This window comes from Vigna unguiculata, chromosome 3 (assembly GCF_004118075.2).
Source record: "Vigna unguiculata cultivar IT97K-499-35 chromosome 3, ASM411807v1, whole genome shotgun sequence".
NCBI lineage: Eukaryota > Viridiplantae > Streptophyta > Magnoliopsida > Fabales > Fabaceae > Vigna > Vigna unguiculata.
The window spans coordinates 63,459,515-63,477,762 of record NC_040281.1 but is presented as its reverse complement, the minus strand read 5'-3'; the positions used below and the strand labels follow the sequence as shown (position 1 = coordinate 63,477,762).

Below are 18,248 nucleotides of genomic sequence, written 5' to 3'. Positions count from 1 at the left end.
TTGTCGAAGTGTACGGTCCTAAAGAAATTAATAAACAATGACGTGGGAAGAATGATAATTGATCATACTGGAAAATTAAGATCTAGGGAAATTGACCAAAAAGTTGTAGATGACCTTATTTCAATGGCTATTATTCAACATGGGCTTCCATATAATTTTGTTGAATATAAGTGGATTAAAGAATTGTTTGTATATCTAAATCCAGAAGTAAGAGTTCCAAGTAGGAATATAGTTGTGTCTAATATTTCAAAAAAATTTATGAACACAAAGAGAGGGTGAAACTTGCAATGCGTAAATATGATAGTTGAATTTGTTTAACATTTGATTGTTGGACGTGATGAGCAAGTGATGGATGCATTTGATTTGAGTTTTTAATTCTCAAATTTCTCCTTAAACACAATGTGCTTTATTTCTTACTTATGAATGACATATTAAATATTTTTCATATTGTCTTAGGAATATGTTGATTATTTGAGCCAACATGTTAATGACACTGGAAAGTCTGAATTGGATATTTATTTAGATGAAGGGAATCTTGATCCAAATTTTTTTGATAAGTTGGATGTATTGAGCTATTGGAGGGATCGTCGAGATCGTTATCCAAACTTGTCTAAGATGGCTTGTGATGTGCTTAGCATTCCAATCACTACCGTTGCTAGTGAGTCTGCTTTTAGTCTTGGTTCTCGTGTGCTAACCTAATATCGTTCTTCCATTCTTTCAGAGAATGTTGAGACACTCATTTTAACACAAAATTAATTAGTTGCATGGTTTTGAACTAACAGGTAACATTTTTGTTAGTGCGGTAAAATTAATATAATTATTTAATACTTAATCTTTTAATATTATTAGTTAACATTATTTTTTTCTTGTTTTATTGTAGATGGGGATAAAGAAGATGCTTCAAGAGATGAAAATGTTGTGGATTTATCCATTGAAGACTCTAATACTATAGTTTGATAAGTGACAAGAATGATTTGATATTAGATAGTAATTTATGTTTTTGTAATTTTGGTTTGTATTTAGAGTTTAACATAATTTGAGATTTTATTTGGATTGTATTGAAGTTTATTTAGATTTTAATCGGAATTATAATTTAGTTTTATTGGGATTGAAGAAAAATAAGTGTATATTTTTTTTAATTAAGTGAGTCATTGAGCCAACCCATTTAACCCGCCAACCCGTGGTGGGTCGGGTCGGGTTCTAATTTTGTTGGTTCGCTAATAAGTGAGACAGGTTGGGTTGACCCACTAAGTGACCAACCCGTCGTGGACTGAGCCGGGTTGGGTCAGGTGACCCGTTTTGACAGCTCTACTGATGAGTCTTTCGAGAAAAAAAATGTCTAGAAATTTATGACAATGAGATTTGAGTCAAATTCGGATAAAGATTAAACAACATTTTCCAAAACTTTGAGACAATAAGTTTGAGTCTTCTTTCTTGTATGGTATGCTTAATTTTCTTTACTCAATGTGTGCCTTAAACTCACTTAGAATTCAATAATTTTAAAGTTATATTACTTTTGAATTCGAGATAAAGATTCATAAAAAATTCAATAATAAAAAAATATGAGTCGACTTCATATTAACTTTATTTTAATCTAAAATTTTAGAATACTGAGTTTGCCATGTATAACTATTTTTTTCATTTCTAATAGAAATTTCATCTACTTTTATGTTATTTTGATTCATTCATAACATCAGGCATAGCATTTTGATATTTTACCTACATTATTTTTTCAAGAAACATGTATAATTAGATTTTTTTTTAAGAAACACGTGATCATAGGTTAATTAATATGGTTAAGATATATGATGTGCATGCATGATTAATGTTTATTTTCTTCTAATTTTTGCTTGTATTGTCTTGGATTTTTAATGTTAAGTTTTCCATTCACTGTTAGCAGATTATGTTTTGCTCTTTTTTTTTATTCATATTTTCTAAATATGTTAGCAGTGATTTAAAAGATATGTTAGGATATATCAAAGTTTAAGATATCCAGTATCAACATGCATGATTAATATTTATTTACTTCTATAAATTTTGCTTGTAATGTGTTGGATTTTTTAATTTGAAGTTTCCATTCATTGTTAGCAGATTATGTTTTACTTTCTTTCTTCATATTTTATAAATATGTTAGCAGTGAAAGATATGTTAGGATATATCAAAGTTAATGATATCCAGTATCAACTTAATTAAAATGTTGTTAGAAAATTCTGCAATTAAATTACTTTGAAAATTTCCATGAAGATTTAATGCTGATAGGAAAATGCAGAAAGTATTTCTAGTAAATTTTATGTAGATCTGAAATCCACCGGAACATTTCTCGAAAATGTAAAATTGATAAGATATCCCAAAATGTAGATTTTAAATAATTTAACAAATTATTTAAAAATCATTGAATTCGTCGAAATATTCATATTTATTTATTTATTTATATTGTCCAGAAAATGTTAATATTAATATTATGACATGCGGTGATATATGATAATAACATAAGGACGGAAACGAATTTCGCTATTCTATACTCATTTTCATAAAAAGAATTTATTCTCATCCCCGTATTAAAACTTAATTGGTTTCAAACTTTTGTCTTATCTTCATCCCAATCCCCACCAGGTAACGAATATAATCTTGTACCCATACTCATACCTGTTTTCTTACTTCTTTAATATTAATTTGAATTAATTTTGATAAAATAATAAATTACGGTAAATGATACATAATATCATCGAATATTCAATATTAGGAGAATGATTGTTTCTTCGATATCAAATACTTTGAAATAAATTATAATTGTTTACATTTTAGATTAGAATACCAAATAAAATTTCATGAGAACCAAAATATTTATTAAATTTTTTGTATATTACCTAGTAAAGGAAAGTTTATGTTATTAAATACTTAAATTAAGAGTATTAAACATTCTTATGTGAAAGAAAAATATACAATAAATAAAATTATTAAAGATAATAGAAATATTCAAATGTTAGAATTTTTTTTTAATTGACATACATAATTCTAATTCTAACATAATTACATAAAGGTTATCATAAGATAAAAAATATATTTGAGATGCGAATGAGTTTCATAACAAACAAAATAATTAAAAGAAAATATATATATATATATATATATATATAAGGTTACTTAATTAATTGTGAATATTTTAATAATTTAAATGATGATGGAGATATGACGGGACCGATATTATGGCAGGAATATGTATATCCCCAATCATATCTCCATACTCAATTGACAAAATCGGAAATTTTTCTTACTCATATCCATACCTATACCCAATCAATACGAAGATTCTCTATCAAAACGGAAAGGGTTCGGACAATACGTAATCATCGGGACGCCACCACTCACCGCCTCCACGATGGAATTCCACCCGCAGTGACTCAAGAATGCTCCAATGGCACGGTGGTTCAGGATGACCAACTGTGGGGCCCACCCCCTGATAACCATCCCCTTCTCTGCATTCCTCTCTTCAAACCCCTCCGGCATCCACTTCTCCTTCTCCTCCTGCCTCTCCTTCTCCTTCCCCTTCTTCTCCGGCACCACCCATATGAACCCATGACCCGACGCTTCAATCCCGCATGCAATCTCATAAAGCTGTTTATCCGGGAAATGACAAAGGCTCCCAAAACATATGTATACCACCGAGTTTTCTGCCTTGGAGTCAAGCCAACTCACGCACTCATGTATACTCACCACGCTCTTCATGCCCCTCTCTGCTTTCTCTTCAGGGGTTCTCGATATGAGAGAGACCGGCCCAAGATGCCAAGCCTTGTGCCCCGTCGTTTTCTCATAGTAGCGGATGTATTCTTCTCCGTCGAGCTCCGCGAAGTTGTTCACGATTAGGCCGTAGCTTCTGAGCTCCGTCTCCAGCATCTTATGAAGGAATTGGGTCAACTCCTTCGGTGGTGATGCGTTGAGGGTTATGGGGTGAGGGAGAAGAGAATTGGAATAGTGAGAGGAGTGTAGGACGCAGATGGTGAAGAGGGAGAAGCCGTTGAAGGCAAGTCTAGGGATTTTAAGGTTTTTGGCCAAGTCATCGACCCAGGGGAATAGAAAGTCCGCGACGATGCAATCAGGTGGGTTCTCCTCCACGAAGTTCTGGATGGGGGTTTGGAGCGTGGTGGTGGCGTGGAAGACATTGGCGAGCTGGTCAGCGTCGGTGACGGAGGAGATGTTTTCGATGCCGTCGGGGAGAGCGACCTCTAGGGAGGGAAATTGAACTGTGTGGAGGCGGAGGAAGGGGTGGGAGGGGAGGGATTTGCGGAGAGTTAGGGCGTTGAAAGGGGTGGTGATGATGGTGACATGGTGGCCACGAGAGGCGAAGAGGGTGGCTATGTCGCATAGAGGGATCATGTGACCTGCTGCTAGGAAATGAATGAAGTAGAGTTTGAGTGGCATCGTTTTCTCCATGACATTCAATTGTATGTCTTCCTCCGATATCTCTACCATTTTATACTCTCACTATCACCGCCGGAGAATCTTTTCCCGTAAGAGTGGTCCAAAGAAAAAACAAACAACAGCCAACATTTGTAATCTTCATAATGTAAATGCGAATGCACAGCAGGCCACATGTAGGATATAAATGCCTAATAAAGTCAGTCCGTTGGATATTGTGCGAAGTTGTTGAATTTTGATGAGAAAATTTCAGATTGATGGAGTATAATTATATGAATATGAGTTTGAAAACCTTTTTACTTTTACAACACGAAGGCAAATGTAAATATTTGTCATGTTCCCTTCTTCTATCATGATATCCATATTTCTACTTAGAAAGCTGAAATAATTAAGTGTCAAAATAATTAAGTATAGTAATTAAAATAATATAAATGAACATAATAAATTTTATAAAGATAAAAATATTTTTTAGATTTTTAGACAATAATTTTATGATATAAAATAAAGACTTTAGAATTTTTAAAATCTTTAATAAAAGAAAAAAAAGAAAAATCAATTAAATATCAAATTAACACTTTAATTTATTTTTTTTGTAAAAATTTTAAATGTTCAAACACTACTTTTTTTGTTGGTTTTTATGTTACTTTAAACTTTCTTAGGTTGTTTTTTTTTTTGTAAAATTTTTCAATGTTTAACACTATTCTTTTTGTTTGTTTTTCTGTTAATTTAAAATTTCTTATGTTTAATTATATTTAATTTTTAGCAACATTAAAATATAATTATTTTATTATTTAATTAGTTTTTAAATTTTATTTGTGAACGTTAAAAAAACATTAAACACATTTGTATAATATTTATGGGTACTTTTGTTCTTTAAATAAAATAAAGGTGCATTAATTGTTATTAGATCATATTTTATTTAATACCACACTTATCTATGTACTTTTGTAGAATCTAATGTATATTAATTATCCTTAGGACACTAGTTAGCAAGACCCTTAAAATATTGGTTAAATTATTTCAGAGATCTTCATTCTTGTAGCGAGATCTCAAGTAGGTCTCCCCATTTTGATTTGACTCAATTGAGTCTCTATTTTTGAAAATTGGTTGCAATCAGTTCCTTTTCGTTAATTATGCAGTAACGGTATTAATTATGTGTCACGTGTCAACACGTGGTTTTTTTTATTTTTTTTTTATTTTTTTAAAATTAAAATTTCCACTTGTCAATCTGACATTGTGTCACGTGGCAGAGACAATGTGATGTGGCAGTGGCGGTGTCACGTGTCACTATTAGATGTAAAAAGTCTCAATGTAGTCCTTATATTTGTTATTTTGTCTCAATTTGGTCCTAATTTTTTTAAAACTAAATCAATTTCATCCCTATATCAAATTTAATTTTAATATAAATTTTACAATGGTATTTTTATTATAATTGATATTTTTAACAAAATTAAGTTTATTTAAATGTATATTTTGCATTGAACTTTATTTAAATATTGTTTCAAATATTTATATATCAATAATTTATAGACAAATGTTAGAATTTATATTTAAAATTTTATATTTGAATTTATAAAGTTTTCATTTTTAAAGCAACTCTAACATTAAATAAATATCAGTGCAAAATATACAATTAAATAAACTCAATTTTGTTAAAAATATCAAATATAATAAAAATATCATTGTAAAATTTATATAAAAATTAAATTTGATATAGAGATGAAATTGATTCAATTTAAAAAAAATTGGGACCAAATTGAGACAAAATAACAAATACATAGACTACATTGAGACTTTTCACATACAATAGTGACACGTGGTACTGTCACTACCATATCACATTGTCTCTGCCACGTGGAACAATGTCAGATTGATACGTAACAATTTTATTTTTATTTTTTTTAATTATAAAAAATTAAAAATTAAAAAAAAAAACATGTGCTGACACGTGACACATAATTAACACCGTTATTGTGTACAACTAACGAAAAGGTAATGATTGCAACGAATTTTAAAAAATAGGGACTCAATTGAGTGAAATGAAAATGAGGGACGTACTTGAAATTTCGCTACAAAAATGGGGACCTCTGAAATGATTTAACCTAAAATATTCATATCTAATTAAGTAATCTTATATAACTACACACTTTTTCTTAATTTTTTCTTATTATTTAGTTTGTCATCACATTTATTCCCATTTCTAATATATTTTTTATTTTATCATAACTCTTATACAATTATGTTTAAATGATATATGTCAATTAAATATTTTTTATGTCTCACATTTGAATATATTTATTTTTTTAATACTTTTATATATTATATATTTTCCTTTCAGGTGAGCATGTTTAACGATCTCAATTTAAGTGTTTGATAATATAAAACTTTCATTTACTAGGTAATATAAAAAATTTATCTTCCTTGCTCTATTATTATTAATTTTTGTTTCATATTTTAAGAATTTTTTTATTTCAATAAAATAATTTTCGTTATTTCTCAATCGTTGACTTTTGAAAAATTTTCTTAACTCTCTAAGATATTTTTCATCTTATGATACCCTTCATTATACATTAGTCTCTCAAATTTTTTCAAAGACACATTTGATAATTTTTTAATATTTTTTTGTTTATTTTTTCATATGAAATATTGTTTTGATATATTTTATATAATTATTTTTTATTTTCTAACTCATTACCAATCGTAATTTTGTCACTATAATTGTATAAATAACACTACAAGAAATTTTCCATTTTGCTTGAGAAATTAGCTACACTTTTTTTTCACTAATTCCTCTCTAATTTGTGAGAAAACTGCGAAAGAATGAAATTGTAGCTAATTCATAGTAAAATAGTTGCAACTTAGTTAGAACATACATCTATCACTAATAAGATAGCTATTTAAAAAATAATAATAATACAAATAGATAGTTATTTGTTATTTAATATTTATAAGAAATATTAATTAAAAAAAAGTAATGTGATAAAAAGAATGTTAGTATTTGATATTGAAATCATTAAATAAAAAATTAATTATTAATTTTATACATAAACGGTAGTAATATTTATGAAAAAATTTTAGTAATATTTATGAAAAAAGTTTCCATAAATAGTTTGCTTTTTGTATTTAATTATTAAGTTTTAAATAATTATTTATGAATATTTATATAGATTCATTAATTTGTAGCAAATGAAATGCACTTAACTAGTAAATAGAACATGTTGACCAACCTTTTGTTTATCTTCTTTTCATCGCATGAGTGTTGAATTAAATGTAGAACGTGTTTTGTTCATCTCTCTCTCACGCATCATCTTCTTCTTATTGTCATATTACTCTTTACCGTTGGTTTCACCTCTCATTGTTGTTCGTGTTAGCTCCATCTCACTATGGGTTCACCTACTCTAATCGATAACCTATTCTTCTCTTTGTTTTCAAATTTCAATATTCCATTCACTCAATATGACGATAGTTTTTTGTTCGAGAGCTCATAGCATCTTTCAATCTATTCATGATGTCGGTTGATATCGAAAGTTTCAATCTTCCACTCCAAATTTGAAATTCGTTGTGGCTTTGATTCGATTAATCAAAATCGACATTCTATTAGAATTTTAGGGTTTGAAATGATTATTTAAGTTTGTAATTTCCTAAGGAAGAACCTATTTTCTGAGTTTCCGGAAACTTAATTAATTTATCTTCACTCATCACTCATGCTTCAAGAACAATGTATTTGAAGCATATATAGCTATGAGCATGAGTGTGTTGAAGTTGTTATTGTTTAGTCGTTATTATAATCTTTATATCATACTCTTGGTGGGTAGAATATATAATTTGTAATTACATAGAATTATTGTGGATGTTCCAAACCTCCATTCTGTAATAAGAATTTTTAAAGAAAAATGATTTTTTTACTACTAAAATTTGACAATTTTTTCTTACAACTTTAGGTGTTATTTTCTAAGTGGTTTTCCATTTTTTTTATTTTGTCATTCTTAATATTTCAAAACCACTTAAAAGATGTCACCTCATATTGTGAGAAAAAGTTGTCAAAATTTAGTAGTTAAAATATCATTGTCTATTTTTAAAACACTTAGATTTATTGGACTTATCATCTATTAGAATATAGAGTGTGTTAGGATTGGAGAAATAATTTGAGGGAGAGTAAGTAGATGAATTTGAGGAGATGAAGAGATAATTATGGTGTTGTCTGTTTTAAGGAATAAATAGTTTGATTTGAATGAAGTGAAATGAAAGTTTGTGTTTGATGTGATTGATATGATATATTAAAAAATATTTTAATAAATAATATTAGATGATTGTCATTTTATCCTTAAGAATAAAGGTGATATAAATTTAAATGTAAATTGTAGAAATTATATTAAAATTGAATTGAAGTTGTTATTTATAATTAAAAAAAGTTAAAATTGAAAAAATGAAATTAAAATAATAAAAAAATTGTTGAAATAAATTTTATTTTTATTTTTTAAATAATAATTTGAATATTATTATTACAATTATTATCAACATTTTTATTATAATAATAATAATTAATTTTTATTATTATAGTTATTATAAAATAATCTCATCAGGTAGATGAATCAGTCATAATTGATTCCATAAATATACAACCTATCAAATTTCATCACTTTCTAGAATCAATTAATGATTCCTACCACTTAAATAATCAATTCAAGCTTTCTCTCTCTTATAAGTAAATAAAAGTAAGGACAATAATATTATAACTCTCATTTTTTTTTTATTCTCATCTTTTATCTTTTCATTTGAAAAATTCAATGAGAGACACTAAACAACGTCATAAAATAAAGCATAGTATTCAAAAAATGATAGTCAAAATATAATTTTCCTAAAAGAAAAGAATTTTATGTAAATCACACACTCATCATCAGTGGCGGACCACTGTTAGGGCAGGGAGGGGCCATGGCCCCCGTAAAAGTTTTAATTTTTTTTTATATTATATATAGTTTAATTTTTTTATATTATAGATATTAAAAAATATATTATAATTAAATCAAATATTTTATTTCTTTATAAACATAATAATTAATGTTAATAAATAGTAAAATATAAATTAAACATAATAAAAAATAAAGAATAAAAAGATTTATCAAGATATTTTTTTATTTTTTATTTATTATGGTTTGAGTTTCTCACAAATTGTTCTCATATTTCATTTTCACATGTTTTTCTTATTTTTGAAGAGAAAAAGATACATTATTTTTGCTCTTATTTTTCCTCTGTCCTCTTCCATTCTCATGGGAGAAAAGAAAAAGGTAATTCTTTGGTCTCAATTGATAGTGAAATATTAGTTTAGTAATTTATTTAATGAGCCTCTATTATATTAATTTTTTATTTTATAAACATAGAAGAAAAAATATTATACTGTGTGTTTTTTTTATAACCGAATTTTAATTGTAGTTCCATTATATGTCTTGAGTTTCTCACAAATTGCACTCACAAATTGTTCTCACCTATCTTCTTTTGTTTCTAAAGAGAAAAAGATATATTATTTTTGCTCTTATCTTTTAGCGGTTTTCTTCCATTCTTGAAGAAATAAAGAAGAACGTAATTTTGTCTTATCTCACTTGATAGTAAAATATTAGTTTAATCATTTATTTAATCAGCCTCTTGTATATTAATTTTTTATTTTATGAAAATAGAAAAAAAAATTGTACTTTGTGTTTTTATAACTGAATTTTAAGTGTGGTTTGGTTATTATTGAATTATTTTTTGACAATATTTTAGATGTGTGATTTCTTTTTTAGTTATTGTTATACTAAATTATGTATTTATTTTTATTTTATTAATGACAATAATTAAATATATAAATTTGTTATGTATTATTTTGGCTTCCCAACAATTTTCGTCAAGATCCGCCACTCATCATGTATAATAAATCCACCCACATCTCTTCTGTATGTGTGGATCTCTCAACTTCTCTATCCTTGTAAATCAACTATTTCAAGTCCAAACAAATCAAATATTAAAAAACAAACGCTTATACAACTTACAAATCCATCATTGTCATTCCACTTTAACAGTAAATATATAGATCCAAACATAGGCTTAATTTGGGTTTTATAAGGTAAGTGTTTAGTTCCCAAATTTGTTCAAAAACTACAGTAAGTCGATAACATATTAGTTAATGGAGTCAAAATGGTTGAAAACCCTAAAAATAACCACATTAAATGCATTTTTTTACTGATATCTGCCACAACCACGGACTTAATTACTTGAAAAAATATACTTTGACTCTCATTCTTTACATTTTGAAGTGGCTTAGTGTGAGCCATTGATTATTTAAAAAAAAAAAGATAGTGGTACATTAATCAATGATTTACACTAAGTCACATCAAAGAGTAAAAGATGTCAGTTAAAAAAATAGGAATCATAATATCATCCTTGTATAGCTTTCTCACTTGCATGGATTATGTATTTCTTTTCTACACTCAACTACATAGTTATAACCCACAAATTATAAAATACGGAAAACGAATCTTCTATAGAGATTCCTAGGATTTAAAGTAACAAATGACAATTTATTAATGAGAGTTGTCCCTTTACTGTTCCCTCTAGGATAGCTTCATCAATAATCGGGATTATGCATTATTTTATACTTTTGTACATCATGTGTGCAACCCAAATCCACTATGAAAATCAATTTCTATATAACATTATATTCAATTTAACATTAAAAGTCATTATCTACATTTGCATTTCAATATAAAAGTTCATAAAATATTTTCGACATATACCATATTAAGTATCTTGGTAAACCATTAGGAACAAAGAGAAAAAGGAGATGAAGAGAGAAAATCTTGACCCAAGATAGATAGAATAGAGTAATGAAAGAAAATGAAATTTACTTTGGATGTTACCAACTCCAATGTAAATTTAAGTCTCCTACATCTACTTCACACTCTTGCATGATGTAATTACTATAATTACTCCAAAATATTCAACTTAAACAAACCTTCTATTTAATTGGTGTTTAATGAAAAAATAGTAAGCTTACTTATTATTAACATACAACTTTGATGTTATTAAAAAGGCTTAATTATCATTTTGGTCCCCTAATTTGTTGGGTTGGTTCATTTTGGTCCCCTTATTATTTTTTAGTTCAATTTGGTCCTCTAATTCTTTAAAAGGTTCAATTTGGTCCCTGCCGTTAAGTCAACTTTAACACCGTCTCCGTACATGCCACGTGTCATTTGGTGGAATTTAATTTTTTTTTTAATTTTTTTTAATTTTTTTAAAATTTTTTTTATTTTTTTTATTTTTTTTTTTAAAAATTAAACTGCCACGTGTCACCTTATGGTTGTGACACGTGTCAATTTGAGATTTTTTATTTAAAAAATGTACTGCCACGTGGCAGGTCACGATTGTGCCACATGTCGAGCTAACATTGGTTGTTTTCAATTTAGTCCTTCTATTTACAATTTTGATTCAATTTAGTCCCCTAATTTTTAAAGTGATTCAATTTTGTCCTCTCCAATTTGAGACCAAATTAATAATTAAGCTTAATTACAATTTATATATTCATGTTAAAATAATTTTTTACCATTTATACATCAAATCACTCCCTCAATACTCAAGTTATTTCATTTCTTATATTTTTCACTTGTAATTTTTTACACTTGAATTTTTCTATACATGTAAGAAAAATAATAATTTGAATAGTTAGATGGAGTAGTTTAATATATAAATATAATAAAAATTATTTTAATATGTATATATAAGTTGTAATTAAGCTTAATTACTAATTTGGTATCAAATTAGAGAGGACAAAATTGAATCATTTTAAAAAATTGGGGGACTAAATTAAATCAAAATTGTAAATAGAGGGACTAAATTGAAAACAATCAATGTTAGCTTGACACATGGCACACGTGACCTGCCATGTGGCAGAACATTTTTTAAATAAAAAAATCTCAAATTGACACGTGTCACAACCATAAGATGACATGTGGCAGTTTAATTTTTTTAAAAAAATTAAAAAAAAAATTAAAATTCCACAAAATGACACGTGGCATGTACGGAGACGGTGTTAAAGTTGACTTAACGACAAAGACCAAATTGAGCCTTTTAAAGAATTAGAGGACCAAATTGAACCAAAAAATAATAAGAGGACCAAAATGAACCAATCCAACAAATTAGGGGACCAAAATGATAATTAAGTCTTATTAAAAATATTGCGGAGAGTATTACCATGGTCTATTCAACCTTCATAGTAACATTAGTATTATCATTACCTACTCAACCTTCGTAATAACATTTACTTATACCATCGTTTTACCACAAGAGGGGAATGTTTGTTTAAAATTTATTAGGAAAATTTTCAATATAAAAAAGTTTCACATTTGTACTCAATTGAGATAGTTGGTCACCAAGTTGTGTCATTGGCTTCTACACCTCTGATGAGTCATTCGAGAAAAAATTGTCTAGAGATTTATGACAATGAGATTTGAGTCAAATTCGCATAAAGATTAAACAACATTTTCCAAAACTTTCAAACAATAAGTTTATGAGTCTTCTTTCTTGTATGGTATGCTTAATTTTCTTTACTCAATATGTGCCTTAAACTCACTTAAATGTCAATAGTTTTAAAAGTTATATTACTTTTGGATTCGAGATAAAGATTCATAAAAAAAAATTCAACAATAATAAAATATGAGTCGACTTCGTGTAAGATATTAACTTTATATTTAACCTAAAATTTTAGAATAAAGAGTTTGTCATGTATAACTATTTTTTTCATTTCTAATAGAGATTTCATCTACTTCTATGTTATTTTGATTCATTCATAACATCAGGCATAGCATATTGATATTTTACCTACATTATTTTTTCAAGAAACATGTATAATTAGATTTTTTTCAAGAAACACGTGATCATAGGTTAACTAATATGGTTAAGATTAGGGATGTCAACGAGGCGGATAGGGTACGGGTAGTAGCTCCTCCGTACCCTACCCGCTGGATAAATATTCGCTCCATACCCGTACCCATATCTGTTGGGTATCCGTTATGCGGGTATCTGTCTATTTTTTTCATATTCGCGGGTATCCACGGGTATTTACAAAAATATTTTAAAAAATAAATATTTAACCATAATTAGTGCTTAGATCAACAAGTCCCCTTTCTCCGATTGATTCTTGAAAAACAAACAAATAAAAAATCACTACCAATTTATATTGTAGTTTATTTTTGAATAAAATATTAAAGAAATTACTAACTTTATAAGTTTCATGTTTATCCAATTTTAATCTAGAAGAGCCTTAAAACATAAGAAGTTCAGTACAAATTTCTAACAATCACTTAATTAAAATATCTAAGTAAAAGTGTTAATTTCATTACCTTCCATGTTGGTCCATAACCAGTTTTAGAGACACATCAATGCCTCCACAGTATATGGAAGTAATTTACTCATTTGTGGGGTAAGAATCTGACCACCATTATTGAATGAAGACTCATAATATTTTTTACTAATATATATATATATATATATATATATATATATATATATATATAGAAGGGTAAAGTTTAGCGAGTACGGGCACAGGTACGGATACTATGATACCCGTACCCGCCCCGTTAACATGCGGGTATCAAAAATACCCATACTCGCGGGTAGCGGGTATCCATTTTTAATAACCATTTCCTACCCGTTGCGGGTTTTATCTACAGATACCCGCGGATACGGAATTTTTTGACATCCCTAGTTAAAATATATGATGTGCATGCATGATTAATGTTTATTTTCTTCTAAGTTTTGCTTGTAATCTCTTGGATTTTTAATTTTAAGTTTACCATTCATTGTTAGCGGATTATGTTTTCCTCTTTTTTTTTTCTTCATATTTTCTAAATATGTTAGCAGTGATTTAAAAGATATGTTAGGATATATCAAAGTTTAAGATATCCAGTATCAACATGCATGATTAATATTTATTTACTACTAAATTTTGCTTGTAATGTGTTGGATTTTTTAATTTTAAAGTTAATGATATCCAGTATCAACTTAATTAAAATGTTGTCAGAAAAATCTGTAAGTAAATTACTTTGAACGTTTCCATGAAGATTTAATGCGGATAGGAGAATGCAGAAAGTATTTCTAGTAAATTTTATGTAGATCTGAAATCCACCGGAACATTTCTCGAAAATGTAAAATTGACAAGAAATCCCAATGTAGATTTTAAACAATTTAACAAATTATTTAGAAATCATTGAATTCGCCGAAATATTCATATTTATTTATTTATATTGCCCAGAAAATGTTAATATTAATATTATGACATGCGGTGATATATGATATATTTGCATTTTATTCATGAGATTTTATAGTATAAATTACTTTAGTGTTATTATATGCAAATTAAAAAAGTAATTTATTTAATAATATTTTGTTAATTATTAAAGAGTATCTTATCACGAAAACTTCTTCCTTTCAGAAGTTTGACAGTGTCTTGAATCATGATGAGATAAGCTTGGCATCCCTGAGCCGTGTAAGATCATGAATGAGGGCCGTTAAATTGTTGTGAGATGAACCTCCTTCTCTGACGGCTTCACGCGCCTTTTCCCCATACCCTTGTGCACGCCGTCTCACCTCTTGCGCTTCATCACCACCGTCCATTATCCGCCTCACACCTCTCTCAATGCTGTCTCTGCACACCAACATCTCTCTCTCACCAAACCCTGTGCCTCTCCACTCTGCTGCGCCCACCTCCACCCCAATTCCCCTCACCTCGCTTATCAGCTTCTCGTTGTAGAATTGTTCTCCATGCACCGGCCACGTAATCATCGGGACGCCACCACTCACCGCCTCCACGATGGAATTCCACCCGCAGTGACTCAAGAATGCTCCAACGGCACGGTGGTTCAGGATGACCAACTGTGGAGCCCACCCCCTGATAACCATCCCCTTCTCTGCATTCCTCTCTTCAAACCCCTCCGGCATCCACTTCTCCTTCTCCTCCTGCCTCTCCTTCTCCTTCCCCTTCTTCTCCGGCACCACCCATATGAACCCATGACCCGACGCTTCAATCCCGCATGCAATCTCATAAAGCTGTTTATCCGGGAAATGACAAAGGCTCCCAAAACATATGTATACCACCGAGTTTTCTGCCTTGGAGTCAAGCCAACTCACGCACTCATGTATACTCACCACGCTCTTCATGCCCCTCTCTGCTTTCTCTTCAGGGGTTCTCGATATGAGAGAGACCGGCCCAAGATGCCAAGCCTTGTGCCCCGTCGTTTTCTCATAGTAGCGGATGTACTCTTCTCCGTCGAGCTCCGCGAAGTTGTTCACGATTAGGCCGTAGCTTCTGAGCTCCGTCTCCAGCATCTTATCAAAGAATTCGGGCAACTCCTTCGGCGGTGATGCGTTGAGGGTGATGGGGTGAGGGAGAAGAGAATTGGGATAGTGGGAGGACTGTAGGACGCAGATGGTGAAGAGGGAAAAGCCGTTGAAGGCAAGTCTAGGGATTTTAAGGTTTTTGGCCAAGTCATCGACCCAGAGGAATAGAAAGTCTGCGACGATGCAATCAGGTGGGTTCTCCTCCACGAAGTTCTGGATGGGGGTTTGGAGCGTGGTGGTGGCGTGGAAGACCTTGCCGAGTTGGTCAGCGTCGGTGACTTCGATGCCGTCGGGGAGATCTAGAGCAACCTCTTGGGAGGGAAATTGAACGGTGTGGAGGCGGAGGAAGGGGTGGGAGGGGAGGGATTTGCGGAGAGTTAGGGCGTTGGAAGGGGTGGTGATGATGGTGACATGGTGGCCACGAGAGGCGAAGAGGGTGGCTATGTCGCATAGAGGAATCATGTGACCTGCTGCTAGGACATGAATGAAGTAGAATTTGAGTGGCATCGTTTTCTCCATGGAATTCAATCGCATATCTTCCTCCCATATTACTACCATTTTATACTCTCACTATCACCGCTGGAGAATCTTTTCCCCTAAGAGTGGTCCAAAGAAAAAACAATCAACAGCCCACATTTGTAATCTTCATATAATGTAAATGGGAAGCACAGCAGGCCCACATATACGATATAAATGTCAAATAAATTCGTCCGTTGCGGGAAATTTCTATATTGATCGAGTACAGCTACATGAATATGGGTATTATGGAGAATTTTTCGACTTTAATAATTGGAAGGGAAATGTAAATATCAGTCAGGTCTATTCGTTTTCATTAATTATTAAAATATTCATTAAATAATTTTATATAACTATACACTTTCTATTAATTTTTTCTTATTATTTAGTTTGTAATCCTATTCATTTTCATCTCCAATACATTTTTTATTTTATCATACAATTTATATAATTATGTTTGAATGATATATGTCAATTAAATATTTTTATGTTTTACATTTGAATATTTATATTCTTTTTTAATATTTTTATATATTATATATTTTCCTTTCACATAAGAATGTTTAACCATCTTAGTTTATAAGTGTTTAACATAAACCTTTCATTTACTAGGTAATATAAAACATTTATTTTCTTTACTCTGTTATTATTAATTTTTGTTTCATATTTGAATAACTTTTTTGTTTCAATAAAACAATTTTTGTTATTTCTCAATCATTGACTTTTGAAAAAATTTCTTAAATCTCTAAGGTATTTTTCATCTTATGATACTCTTCATTATACATTAGTCTCTCAAATTATTTCAAAGACACATTTGATAATTTTTTAATATTTTTATTTGTTGTTTATTTTTTCATATGAAATATTGTTTTGATATAATTTATATAATTATTTTTTATTTTCTAATTCATTATCAATCGTAATTTTGTCACTATAATTGTATAAATAACACTACAAGAAAATTTTCATTTTGTTAAAGAAATTAGTTACCATCTTTATTTCATTGATTTCTCTATAATTTGTGAAAAAATTGTGAAAGAATGAGATCGTAGTTAATTCGTAATAAAATAGCTACAAATTAGTTAAAACATACATCTATCACTAATTTTTTAATTAAAAAAAGTAAAAATATTAATAATACAAATAGATAGTTATTTATTATTTAATATTTATATGAAATATTAATTAAAAGAAAGTAATGTTATAAAAAGAATGTTAGTATTTGGTATTGAAATCATCAAACAAAAAATTAATTATTAAGTTTATACATAAACAGTAGTAATATTTATGAAAAAAGTTTCCATATATAGTTTGCTTTATGTATTTAATTATTAAGTTTTAAATAATTATTTATGAATATTTATGAAGAAATTAATTATTAAGTTTTAATTTTTCATAATATTTATGAATATTATACATATTCATTAATTGGTAGCAAATGAAATATACTTGACCAGTAGATAAAACATGTTGAATAATCTTTTGTTTATCTTCTTTTTATCACGAGTATTAGGGGACCTTTTTAATGACATAAGGAACCATGACTCTCCTAATGTTTTTTAGTTTAATTTTTCATATATATTTAAATTATTTATTTATATATTTTTATATTAATTTTTTAAGTTTTTTTAATTTAATACATACTTTCTCCTCTTTTTCTTCTTTTTCTATTTCTCTATTTTGTATCTCTATCTCTTTCTCATTTATTCCTTTTCTATCTCAATTTTTACCTTCAATATCACTTCTTTTTCAAAATAAAATTACACCATAGTAAAATTGATGAATTAAAGAACATTTTAGATTAATTAATTCATTCTTTAAAATTGATTTAGTTTTACCTTTTTTTTTAAAACATATGGTTTCCTCTTACATGTTATAAATTTGTCTACTGTGTAACACTAGGTGGTGACAAGTTCATATTTTTCTAGATAGGTGAGAAGTGGTAGATTTAT

At 29.0% G+C, this 18,248-nt stretch overlaps 2 protein-coding genes across 2 annotated transcripts; both read right to left on the bottom strand.

Moving 5' to 3' along the window:
* Positions 1 to 3,146: 3,146 nt before the first annotated feature.
* LOC114177257 (scopoletin glucosyltransferase-like) lies at positions 3,147 to 4,528 on the bottom strand. The gene has a single exon (XM_028062531.1). It carries the CDS (start codon positions 4,468 to 4,470, stop codon positions 3,298 to 3,300), a length of 1,173 nt encoding a protein of 390 aa, XP_027918332.1. The 5' UTR covers positions 4,471 to 4,528; the 3' UTR covers positions 3,147 to 3,297.
* A 10,265-nt stretch (positions 4,529 to 14,793) lies between these two features.
* Positions 14,794 to 16,353, bottom strand: LOC114179717 (UDP-glucose flavonoid 3-O-glucosyltransferase 7-like). The gene has a single exon (XM_028066138.1). The coding sequence runs from the start codon at positions 16,336 to 16,338 to the stop codon at positions 14,896 to 14,898; it is 1,443 nt and encodes a 480-aa protein (XP_027921939.1). The 5' UTR covers positions 16,339 to 16,353; the 3' UTR covers positions 14,794 to 14,895.
* Positions 16,354 to 18,248: the final 1,895 nt, after the last annotated feature.

What these genes read in the sequence shown, in the direction of transcription:
- LOC114177257 (XM_028062531.1), bottom strand. Translation starts at nt 4,470, where the DNA reads ATGGTAGAGATATCGGAGGAAGACATACAATTGAATGTCATGGAGAAA.
- LOC114179717 (XM_028066138.1), bottom strand. Translation starts at nt 16,338, where the DNA reads ATGGTAGTAATATGGGAGGAAGATATGCGATTGAATTCCATGGAGAAA.